General features: G+C 44.3%; 1 protein-coding gene across 1 annotated transcript in view; it reads right to left on the bottom strand.

The window, feature by feature from the left end:
- SLC39A8 (solute carrier family 39 member 8) overlaps positions 1-12,625 on the bottom strand; it is a 37,013-nt gene extending 24,388 nt beyond the window's left edge. The window contains exon 1 of the mRNA XM_066573967.1: positions 12,057-12,625. Within this exon, the coding sequence (XP_066430064.1) occupies positions 12,057-12,287 (231 nt within the window). The 5' untranslated portion in view covers positions 12,288-12,625. The remainder of the gene's footprint in view (positions 1-12,056) is intronic.
- Positions 12,626-13,054: the final 429 nt, after the last annotated feature.

The raw sequence follows: 13,054 nt of genomic DNA, 5'->3' as shown, positions 1-13,054 counted from the left end.
CAACTGTGAGCTCCTATTCCAACTGGTAAACTATAAATGCACTTTTGTTTTGCTATCAACGACTACACTAATATTACTTTATCATTTTACAATGACATCTGTAAAACACATATCTATATATATTACACTGTTGATATGGCTAAAACCAAAGAGTTGTAAGAGTGAACATTAAGTTAAGCTGTGTGCCCTGAGTACTTCTCCTTTTGTTATTTTTCTTCTTGTTTTCATTGTGTTATGTGTGCACTTTATGAATGGTGTGGGAGGAGACTTGGGGTGGCTCTGAGCTTCTGGGATATCCCTGACCGGAAACCGGAAGGGGAGCAGTGTTGGCAGGCTGCTTAGAAAGTTTGTGTCTACAGAGGGTTAGCAGATGCCTATGTGCCACCAGCTGGATTTCTGCCCAGGGAATTCTACAGCGGTACCAATGTCCCTTTATAATGGAGGCAATGGCAGCGGGGACTCCTGAGCGTCCTATCCTAATCCTACATGTTTTGGTAATGCCGATCACTGGCCTATGCTTGGAGTAAAAGGAATTGTGCTAGGAGTAAACAACCTAGGTAGTATGTTGTACAGTAGTGCAAAGGACTAACAACCTTTAACCACCCACACACCATCGGTATACCACCCAGCCCGCACATTCCGATCCACTTAAACACCCAGACTAAACGCCCCAATAATATGAACTCGCCTCCAGGACTTTACCAGACCAGCACCAATTCTCTGGGACGCTCTACCCCAAGGTATCCGGACAATCCACGATGCACAAAGTTTCAGACGCGCCCTAAAAACGCACCTCTTTAGGGAGGCATGCCAAATTTCCCGACCTAGTCTCCTGCCCCTCCCCATGGCTCCCAACACCTTCCACCCTGTTTATCATATATGACTTCTACCCCTTTACCTCCTTACAGCTCCCACCCAGTTTGCTTCCTAATAACTGATTTTAACATGTAATTCCCGTACTGCCTGCTTTCCCCCATGCCTCATCTGCCCCCCCCTCCCCCTTGTACCTTCTATATCACCCCTACCCCTTCATTTCAAATTGACTGTATATCACATGTAATCTTTTATATTGTCTGTGTTCTCCCATGCTTGAAAGCGCTGTGAAATGAGTTGGCACTATACAAATAAAGGTTATTATTGTTTGACAGTTCTGGACTATACTTCAAGACTATATTGTGGCCAAGCATGGCCCTACTGCTGCATTTCATGACATTAAGGTGAAAATTTTTCTAATTCTACTCAGTTCCCATTTATCTGTTTACAGCTGCTTTTTTGGCATTCCCCGTCATGGAATTTACAACAACACGAAGAAAAAGTCATGGAGTTATGGAAATCATAGGATCGATAGACATATTTATGGTATGCAAGTGATTAACAAAATGAAAGTAAAATATTCAAAACATTTCAATTTCTTCAATATCGAGTATGAGTGCCACACGCAGAAATACATGCACTTACACATCTTGGCACGCTATCAGTGAGGTTATTAATGGTTGTTTGAGGAGAGTTCTGCTACAATAAATGCACTTGGACATGCAAATCATCAAAATGTGCCACTGGCAGCTCTCTTTCCACTTGCCAAAACAATGACTTCCCAGATGTGCTCGATGGAAGTCTGGAGATGGTGCAGGAAATGGTAGCACATTTAGGCCATGCAGACTAATCACAGTTGCATGAGCAACATGCAATCACTCCTCTTCAGGAATGTGTTGTCAGCAGCACTCCATCAATGTCAAAGGTTACAACTTTGGAGGTTTATCTGAAGTCCATATGCCACGCCACTTTGGAGTCAGAGCCTATAACTCCAATACATAACCAGCAATAAAATAGGAAAAGTGACAGCATAAAAGGGGCAAAATATTTCTCTTTATTCCTCCATGAATGCGATGTTTCGACCTATATAGGTCTTTGTTATGCTTACTTACCCTTTATGCTGTCACTTTTCCTATTTTATTGCATGAGCAACATGCAGCCTACTGTTCAGGGGTGTAACTATAGAGGATGCAGGGGATGCGGTTGCACCAGGGCCCAGGAGCCTTAGGGGGCCCATAAGGCCCCTCTTCTCCATATAGGGAGCCCAGTACTATGAATAAAGCATTATAGTTGGGGCCCCGTTCCAGGTTTTGCATTAGGGCCCAGGAGCTTCAAGTTACGCCTCTGGGCGTAGCTAATGGTTCACGGGTGCAAAAGTTTATCTTGGGGCTCCCCAACTTCTCTTAACCCCTTAACGCAGAGGCGTAACTTAAAGTTCCTGAGCCCCAATGCAAAACATGTAACAGGGCCCCCAACTATAATGCTTTGTTCATAGTACTGGGCTCTCTATATGGAGAAGAGAGGCTCCTGGGCCCGGGTGCAACCGCCTCCCCTATAGTTATGCCAGTGCTGCCATTGTCATGTTGAAAAACGGCTCCTGGAAAACTTCGGAATTAAATGCCCGATCGATGTTCGAGGATCCCACATTGCCCCCAGTAATTAGGTCTTTCTGAAAGACCCCAGGGCTGCCATTGCAGATTGTCTGTCAAGCCATGACTGTTAGATTGTGGTATAATGTAATGCTATGGCAAGACATCATACTGCAGGAGCAATCATACCATCACAAGTTCTTGTACCATATGACGACTAAAAAAAAAAGTTAAAATCAGCTTTAAAAAATTATATAAAAAATATATGATGTACGTGTAAATAAGTTCAAATTAGGACTCCTCAAAATATTAACCCTTTGCCTATATGATAGCCTTGGATAATCTTGGCATGCAGTGTATCAGCTTTCAAAAAGGTATTCCAGGCAAAAAAAAAAAGTTTTTTCAGAAGATGGTTTATACAGTGCCCATATCAATAGACAACTACATCCTTGCCTTTGTAACGCAGTTCTCCGCACTCAGCCAGCTTCTGTGGCACCCATGGCTGTACCAACTTGTTTACATTCATGTTTATAGATAAGCGTCACAACCACTCTTCCCCCATCAAGTGTCAGCTGTGTAAAACAGTTGGCACCCACAATCATCTAGCTCAGATCACGACTGTTTAACGGCTTACTGTCTAAGCCATTAGCCGGGGGCTCCCTGCAATACGATTGCAGGGTGCTGATGGTGGTTGCCATGGCAGCCTAAGGGCCTAGTGAAATCTCCTGGGCCTGCCATGGAATCAAGCCTATTAAGCCCTGCCTGTGGCTTATATGTATAATGTATAGCATATAAATATATGGTATATTAAATTGTACTATTTAAAAAATACAAGTTGTCTGACAGGTAAGATAAAAAAAGTAATAATGGCAAGTCTTCAGAAAGCTAAGCGGTGACGTTAACGCTCGTGTAGTTGCTTAAAGGACTGTCGGCCCATGTAAAAGGGCCATAGGCAGGGGCGTATCTATAGGGGATGCAGAGGATGTGGTTGCACGGGGGCCCAGGAGCCTGACAGGGCCCATAAGGCCTCTCTTCTCATATAGGGAGCCCAGTACTATAAACAAAATATTATATTTGGGGGCCCTATTACAGGCTTTGCATTGGGGCCTAGAAGTTTCAAGTTACGCCTGGTCATAGGGCAAGCCTTCAAGCATTAGAGATGCTGTTCAGCACACACATGTTTATAGGGCTCTGTGTACACTGGCATTGCCATCTCTAGTATTGAAATTGGCAGAGAGTTGAGTAGGCGGCGCTCACTTATTCAGATATCCCAGGACGACATTTGGATTTGGCAATGAAGAGGCAGATGTGGACCCCTTGTTCAAGTTGATATAAGTTGTACCCAGGTTGATACAGGCCCTTAGTGCACTGTAGAGCAGCTGGAGGAGGCTCCAATCATAGATATGGTGGAGTAAATATAGACAAAAGAAAAAGAAGAAAAGTCCTCAGCGCTCAGGTATATGGATACAGTAGGGCAAATGAAATGATGGAGATAAGAATAGAACTTACTTCACGGAGGCGTCCTTGTTATAGGCGCCCCCGAACCCAGTAGGCGTAATAATATTTTAAGGCCAAGTTCACTCTATTCTTATCTCCATCATTTCATTTGCCCTACTGTATCCATATACCTGAGCCCTGAGGACTTTTCTTCTTTTTCTTTTGTCAGTATTGAAATTGAATAAGATACTAGTCTGTTATTAATTCAATTAAGTTATCTGTACTGTTTGAAATTGTGTGTAATTAGCTAGGAGTCCTGTGTAAATGGTTAGAAACTCTGTTCAAATGCTAAGAAGATGCATTGTTTGAAATTGCTGATTCCCTCCCCCCCTTCCCATCCCGCATCCCCACATGTTTGTACAGCAATGGATATAGACCTGTAGATTATGCCTTCCAATTTACCTAGGGGTGGAAATAAATTCCTTCAGCCAAAAATGTATCAGACCCATTTTAAAATTATTCCACATTGTCAATCATTAGCAGATTCAGTGCAACTGGCATGTTTAACAATGAGTAACCATTTAAGTCAATGCAAATGGTAAATCAACATGAATTTTAATGCAAGCTGATTAAGGCCTCTTTCATACAAAGTCAAGTCGCAGCTACTCTCCACAAGTTCACACGGCTGGCTGCGCTGTCTTGCAGTGCGCTGACAAAGCTGCTCACAAAATCCCTCGGCCGCCAGAACAATGAAAGGCATCCCTGCACTGACTCCCTTTTATCCCGCTCCCTTTGCTGACCAGCTCACATAGACTCCCATAGGAGACTATGGAGCCGACTGCGTTGTGTTTTTTTCTTTTTTTAACACGCTTACTCTGCATCAAAATTATACTAGTGTGAAAGAGGCCTAAGGGTGCCCTCACATCTATGGTGGGGATTCTGTTTTCCTGTTCCGTTCGGGAGCAGAAAAGCAGAATCCCCTGGCCGATGGAACAGAAAAGCGCTGGACAAACTCCATTGACTATAACAGGGTCCTTTCGGTTTCTGCTAGGCTGCACAGCAGTAAAAGCTCCCGTGTAAAATATATAACAGGCTCCCCACCTCCTATGTGTCATTTACTATACTGGTGTCTCTTTATGTGGTAGAAGGTTTCCTTAAAGGGAATGCTGTCCAAACTACGTGCAAGAAAGATAAGGCAAGACCTATCTTCCCTTTTCTTTTTTAAACTTGCAAGGAGTTTTGATAGTCTAGAAAAAAGAAACCCCGGTTCATGCACTAATATATGCTCCATAGCGGCAAGCATATTAGCACATGCACCCATGTGGTTTTGCCCTCAATATACACATCACCACAGGAATCGTTATGCAAGTGTCAAACTGTATACTCATATATTCCCAGTTTAAAGTGATTAGGCAAAAAAAGACGTTTTATCCCAGCTACATTTTGTGACCACCTGTAGCCTTGTAAGTAAGGGAAGCAATGAGATATTACTGTGGTATATATTATTGTGTTAGAAAAACAAAAATAGTGCACATTTACGTTCTATGTTGCGCTCCATCGTAACAAGCACTTGCATAACCAATATTTGCAACATTACCTTTCCACTAGATTAGATCCTGTGAGGCGGTATTATTGTATCTTGTCACCACCGGAAGCTAGGGGTTTGACAGGGCTTGGATGCAGGTACGCCCCTGTCATGACCTTAGCTCCCAATTGGTGACTTCTCAAGGTCCTAGCAGCAGTGTGTAGTGATTTTTGCCTTGGCTGGATGGTTAGGGATTAGTGTAGCTGTTAGGCTTACATTATTAGCTGAAAAGGCTTCCATATAACACAGCAAATAATGTAAGCTAAACACAAAAACATCCCTAACCCTAACCCTCCTAGCAAGGCAAAAATCAATACACTGTTTGACCAGGGAACAGGCTGCTTCTTTAGGCCTCATGCCCACGGCTGTGACGGACTCCGGCTGCGGAATGTCGCGGCGGAGTCTGCCATGGCGCCCCCCAAAACCCCCATACTCACCATTCTGGATCCGCTGTACGCGTCCTGCCTGACGGGCCGGCGCACATGCGCTGTTCAGCGCATGACGCGCCGGCAGTGCGGGGACACGTATTCACGTGATACTTTCGCTGTGCTACAGCGGACATATAGCATGACGGCCGACTTCCATTGACTAGAATGGAAGCCGGCCGCGCGTATTCCTGCTGCAAATAGAGCATGCCGCGTTTTCTTTCACTCTGTGGAATTCTTATCTTTGGTTGTATTGTCTGTGATTGTTTATACACGCACCCATCTGTTTGGTTTTTTTGCTTCGGTTACAGCTTTCGGCAGATGTATATTTGCATGATGATTATGTATTTTAATGCTTATTTATTAAATGTTACGTTTTAATTGTATTATCTTTACCCTCAAATTGATTATGTAATGTTAAAGCCCAATGTGCAGGGCCATGTTATAGGCCAGACAGAATGAATAAATGTTGTAAGGCCCGCACAATCTTAACTCCCATGACCCACCTAGGGCAATTCTTTTTTTGTTTTTTAAAGGAATGTTTATTTAGCCAAAATAGACAAATATATAGAAACAGCAGACATAAAAAAATGCACACCATGTTGATACATCACAATATATGAGAACTGAGGAAGAAAAAAAGACTAAAGTGAAAACACTAAATGTATTGCATATTCACGTGCATTTCTCATAAAACATAATACTTGGCTGTACATTTTCACTTTTATTTATCAATTATCCATAATGGAACAAACCCAAACCAAAGATAACTCCTAGTCTTGAAGCCCTAAAACACCAGGAAAAAAATAAAGAAGGGAAAAAACAAGACAGAAAAAGGACAAAAAATAAGAACCCCCCTTCCTCCCCAACATTTCAACCCTCTCCCCCCTCAAACAACAACCCTGCGCGACTCTTAAAGAAAAAGGGATTAGCCTAAATGGTAGATTGGTTCAAGCACGAATCCCTCACTATATATATTCCAAGTATCTAGACAGGCATCTCCGCCGCCGTTGCAGTTTACCCAGTTTACTTTGTCAAACTTCTCGGGGCATCCCCTGGCCATATAAGTCAGTTTATACATTGAGCACAGAATTCACCACCTGGATCCATGCAACACACACCATGGTGCATGGTCCACGGGGGCCCTCAAGCGAGATTCAATAAATATAAGAACACTCCCTCAGTAGTCTCGCATGACACCGCAGTCCCAGAACATGTGCATGATGGTCCCATCAGCAATTAAGCATCGTGGGCAGGTCGCTGAGGGGAGCAGACTCATTACATGTAGCCTGGAGGGAATGTAGTATATACGGAGCAGGAACTTGACCTGGATAAGTCTGTCCCTAGCACTAACCAAAGGAGGACCAGAGCGAGCGAATATGTCTTCATTTTCCCCTGCTAACAGATCAGGAATGTCAGTGACCCACTTTTGGGTGGCCCTCTCCCTTAACGGGGCAAGACACTGCACTAAGTGGGCATAGAAACTGGACAGTGGTCTAAGGGCTCCTGTCCATGTGCGGATTTTCATTGCATTCCCCGCAGCGATAATCTGGCCGTGAGGAATGCAGTGAACGCTTTCCATAGAGTTGCTATGGAAAGCGCAGCCCCCCTGTCCACGAGCGGAGAATCATAGCGATTCTCCGCTCACGGGCAGCAATTCGCTGTCAGATAAGCTCACCGCGGAGATCCGTCTGCCAGCTCCTGCTTCCAAGCAGAGGCTCCCACAGCGGGATTTTGCAACACCCGTGGACAGGCAGCCTTACTAGGTTACACATCTGTGCCAAGCCTTCCAACCGAGTCAGGGACAGCGGTATGGACAGGCCCTGAAACTGAACCCTGATCGCATGTCGCAGCTGGTAATATCTGAAATAGGAGTGCTCAGGCAGGTCATAGATTATCTGCAGTTGAAGGAAAGTGCAGAAGGTGCCCTCACTGACTATGTCAGATAGGACATTAAAGGGGTTGTCCCGCGCCGAAACGTTTTTTTTTTTTGTTTTTTTTTAACCCCCCCCCGTTCGGCGCGAGACAACCCCGATGCAGGGGTTAAAAAAACAAACCGGGTAGTACTTACCCGAATCCCGGCGGTCCGGCGTCTTCATACTCACCTGCTGAAGATGGCCGCCGGGATCCTCTCTCTCTGTGGACCGCAGGGCTTCTGTGCGGTCCATTGCCGATTCCAGCCTCCTGATTGGCTGGAATCGGCACGTGACGGGGCGGAGCTACACGGAGCCGGCATTCTGCAAGAGCGGCCCCATTGAAGACAGCAGAAGACCCGGACTGCGCAAGCGCGGCTAATTTGGCCATTAGAGGCCGAAAATTAGTCGGCTCCATGGGAACGAGGACGCCAGCAACGGAGCAGGTAAGTATAAAACTTTTGATAACTTCTGTATGGCTCATAATTAATGCACAATGTACATTACAAAGTGCATTAATATGGCCATACAGAAGTGTATAGACCCACTTGCTGCCGCGGGACAACCCCTTTAACACCATGAGCTCTCCAAAATGTAGACTCTGTAAAGCACCGCAGGTGCGGCAAATGTGGATTATGCCACAAAGGAGTATGCGGGGACCACGTGACTTCCTCTACAGGGGTCAGTTGCAAGGCCTTGTGCCATATCTTAAGTGTTACCAGCATGGGGGCAGGTAAGGGGGCAATAGAAGAGGAGGGGCCATACATCAGCAGACCCCTAAATCCCAGGGCGGGTCCCGCCACCCCGCCCTCCAGTCCCACCACTGGATTGTAATCCGATGAAGTCAGCCACCACCCAGCATACACCAGCTGGCTGGCCAGATAGTAGTAGTAGCAGTGGGGTGACGCTAATTCTCCCCAGCTCACCGGGAGGCACAAGGTCTCCAATTTAATCCTGGGGGCTGAGCCTCTCCACAGGATATGCAGTAGAATCCCACGAAGCGTGGCAAAGAATCTGGTTGAGACCAGGACAGGGGAGTTATGAGGGATCTACAAAAATTTCTAGGGCAATTCTGAAGATATACTTACTACAATTTTCAGACCTTGAAGACTTATTGTGTCTATGCAGCACTTTCATTTGGCCACTCTATACGTTATGTAAGCACTATATAGTACAGTTATTTAGGACTATATCTTTATGCTATTAGTAGACTGCATTGATTTTGCAAGTATTTGTAATCTTTAAACTGATTTATCGATACAGTTTTTCTGTTTTACCCATAGTCCGAGCTATTCTATATTTTTCATCTTACAAAAAAGGGGGAGGGGACTTTTACACAACTGTTTGCCCAGGGATTCCCCCAAAGCCTTTATTTATCCCTTCCAGTGAGCATTTAATACTGCATACATACGGTACTTCTGTGAAATTGTTCAGCTGTAACATAGCATGGCAATTGCAGCCTTTTAATCCATGTTTAATATACAATGATGTTTAAGATTATTATTTGGCAATAAAACACATGTTGAAGTACATTATTATAGCCAGCAGCAGTCAGCCCAGCAGCCATTAGTCAATGACACTTGTCATAAGAAATACAATATGTAAAAGCAGGCAGCTCCCCAAGGTTAAATAAAAGATTTTAAAATTATAGTGAACTAAGCACTATATGTAAGGTGAGAAAAGATGAACCAACTCACCCTGATGTACCCAGGTTTTCCATACAATGAGGGAAATACCGGTACGTCCATAACCCTCGCAGGCACACTCTGGTCCAAAGGGCATCACATAAAGGAGAGCGTCAATGGAGGGCCCGGATAAACAGCAGAAATAGCCGGAAGGGAAATACATATATATATATACACATATATGTATACACACACACACATATATATACACATATAGTGGTGCCTTGGGTTAAAAGTTTAATTTGTTTCGTGATGGAGCTCTTAACCCAAGACACTCTTATCTCAAAACCAGTTTCCCCATTGAGATGAATAGAAAAGCCATTAATATGTTTTTCGGCTCGTGAAGCTCTCCCATTGATTTCAATCGGGATGGCATTGCCCCATTGAAAGCAATAGTATGCCGGCATCCCTGCAGTGATTTTCAGTGGAAGAGCTTTAAATATAAGCCCTTCCTTGAAATCATCCCTATCAGCAGTAAAAAAATATATAAAATATATACTCACCTGTCTGCTGCTGCCGGGGCTCAGGCACGTCTAGTTGATGTTTGTTCTCCCTGCACTGCTGTGAAACTTTTCAACAGGCGGGGATTAAAAATGCAGGGAGAACACACGGCGGCTAAACACGCCTGAGCCCCGGCAGCAGCAGACAGGTGAGTATATATTTTTTACTACAGCCAGAGATGATTTTTCAGGGAAAGGCTTTAATTTAAAGCCCTTCCCCAAAAATCATGGCAGGGGGTTGTCGGCAGGCCATTGCTTTTAATGGGGCCACCGGCAGCAGTGGTGCCCCATTGAGAGCAAGGCTCTTAACACAAGTTTTTGCTCTTAAATCAAAGCAAAAATTCGGGAAAGAGCCTGTTCTTAAGTCAAAAAGCATGTAAGTTGAGGCACTCTTAACCCAAGGTATCACTGTGTGTGTGTATATATATATATATATATATATATATATATTTATATCTCAAAGGATATATATCAAAGGGTTGTGATGAAACACAGAAAATTTCTCCATCGCTCCAGATGCACAAATCGGTGAAAATATACAATTTACTTCACAGGGCACCCTTAGAGCATTGAATTGGACCCACAGATGGTTTTTCTGATCAGGCGATCGCCTTTGCTATCTCTATATAGAGATCCGTTTTATTTTCTGTCCCGATCAAAAAAAATTGCGCTGAATTGATGACGTATTGACATGATTAAATGTAACACATACACATCAAAATAAAGCACATTTCTGTAGGGATTTATCTACTTGTTCCACAGCTACAAATTTTAACATGCACATCCCGCTCAAATTGTATTAAGGCCGGACTTCCACAACCGTATTGAACAAATTACACAGACTCTGTATGCCTGTGTGATACGCGGTAGCTCGCAGGCAATCCATTACATTGCCTATGCAGTTCCGCTCATATCAGCGTGTTGGAATTGCATAATTTGCGAGTGCAAAATAGAACGTAGCATGTTGTATTTTGCAGCGTATATACGCGAGATATAGCCCATTGTTCTCTATTGGCGCGTAAGTACCAGCAGCAATTACATTACGTATGGGCTGTGGGTATGGTAAAAGTTGGACCTGCTCTATCTTTCTGTGTTTTGTGCAGCATAGCCCCCCGATAGAAGTCTATAGGGGATACGCAAATACGCCAGGGGAAGCATGAAACACTGCGAAAAACCGCAGGCTAAATAGACTTGTAATCCACGGAAAGGGCGGAAAGGGAGTGCCGCGCGCATGTGAACTGGCCCTGCATGTGCAAAAAGTACAGTGCTATGTGCAGACACACGCACAAATGTACCTCATCCAACCTCGTTCATGTGCAAATATGTTGCACTAGGGTGAGCGTTTTTGTGCATACAGACGTGTGAAGACGTCCTTATAGTGTTAGCCGTACGGAGAGGATTTCTAAATCCACATTATTTTTATTTATACTGAGGATTTATGCTGCGGGATTCAACCTTTGAAGTAAAGGATTAAATGCCGCAGCCGATCTGCAATTAATGTGTGTGTTTGATTGCTGCATAGTTGCTGTAGGCTTTGCATCAGGGGCCTAACTATAGAGGATGCAGGGGATGCGGTTGCACCCGCGCCCAGGAGCCTTAGGGGGCCCATAAGGTCTCTCTTTTCCATATAGGAACTACTCCACTACTATGAGTAAAGCATTATAGTTGGGGGCCCCGTTACAAGTTTTGCATCGGGGCCCGGGAGTTTCAAGTTACACCTGTGCTTTGCATTATGGAATTTCGCCACATGTGAAGATAGCCTTCCACTTAACTTCCCAGCTGTGTGCTGTCAAGGCCACTATTGAATGCATCTGGCAGACCACCTGGCCAAGACTAATTCTATGAGCATGCCTATGTAGGCTGGAAGATATGCAATAGCAGAGAATGGAAGTATAAGATTCACATAACTGGATTCAGTGTTTCCACCCTACAAGCCCATACATCTAGTTTATGGGGCTCATAGATGACGAAAGACTCCCTTTAACTATTTTTAAGACTATCTAGCTCTGCCTCAGCAATGTCCTTCCTACCTATCATTCGCAACCCCTGCTCCATCCCCAGAACCTCCCCCTACTCGATCTCAAAGAAGCATCTGAATGAAGTTTTTACCTTGTTGAAACTTGAAAGTATCTCATTAGGTCTCCGACATCCATCCAGCATCCTGTCCGCATCAATGGCACTGAGGCTCCCATTCACTCCATAGGTGCGCAGTATAGTTTGAATGAATTCCTGCTCTATGGTAAAATTATCTGCTCCTTGGGAATGAGCCATTGCCAGCCATATACTCAATGCAAGTGCTAAGGACACCCATAGACTTGCAGAGTGCCACCTAGTACCCATAGTACAGCAGCCGTGGGCACTCACTGGTTTGTTCTGTTGGAGCGAGGAGATGCCTTCTAATTACACAGACCTGGTTAGTGAATAGGAGAGTAAATGCCAGTTGGCAGTGGTGCTAGCATTGGCTGTGTACTCCTCCTGCACTGCACAAGTCCTTAGGCTCCTGCAGAGAAGTCGGTATCTGTCTCCTTCCACTTGTCCTCTCCCAGTGACTAGTCAGCTAGTATTGAGGATTGGATCTGCCCTTAGATAGCAGATGGTATAAGCTCTTCCCAGTCCCGGGCAGATAAGGAAGCACTGTCTCAGTGTCCCTGAAACCTGCAGGTCAAGAAGAAACAAAGTAGTTAATCTAAATATTACATCACAACAACCTTTGAAACACCGATCACTGCAAATTTGAATTTCCTTCATAGTTCACTGTCCTCCTCCTTCATAGCTCACTGTACTCTGTGTACTTTCCCTCTGTTCCTTCTCTCTGTCAACAAGGATTTTCTTTCTTTTAACTACTTCAGATATTGCCCGGCATCATGTAACCAGTAAACAGAAGGGGGCCAAGTTCTCCCATTAAGTAGGTTATTGTGGAGCTCTGCAGCGCACGGATACAGTTTGCTCTTTTTTTTCCTTTTGCCTTGTTTGACACTGTTACACTGTAGTAAATAATACTTTTGGCTTGTTGTCGCCTTCCTAGGAATATTTGATTCCATGCGAATGAGTCATTTATTCTCTGACAAAATAGTGAAAGCTTAGCATATTACAGAATGTCATCAAAG

Source organism: Eleutherodactylus coqui, chromosome 7, assembly GCF_035609145.1.
Source record: "Eleutherodactylus coqui strain aEleCoq1 chromosome 7, aEleCoq1.hap1, whole genome shotgun sequence".
NCBI classification, from domain to species: domain Eukaryota; kingdom Metazoa; phylum Chordata; class Amphibia; order Anura; family Eleutherodactylidae; genus Eleutherodactylus; species Eleutherodactylus coqui.
This window is presented reverse-complemented; position numbering and strand designations above follow the sequence as displayed.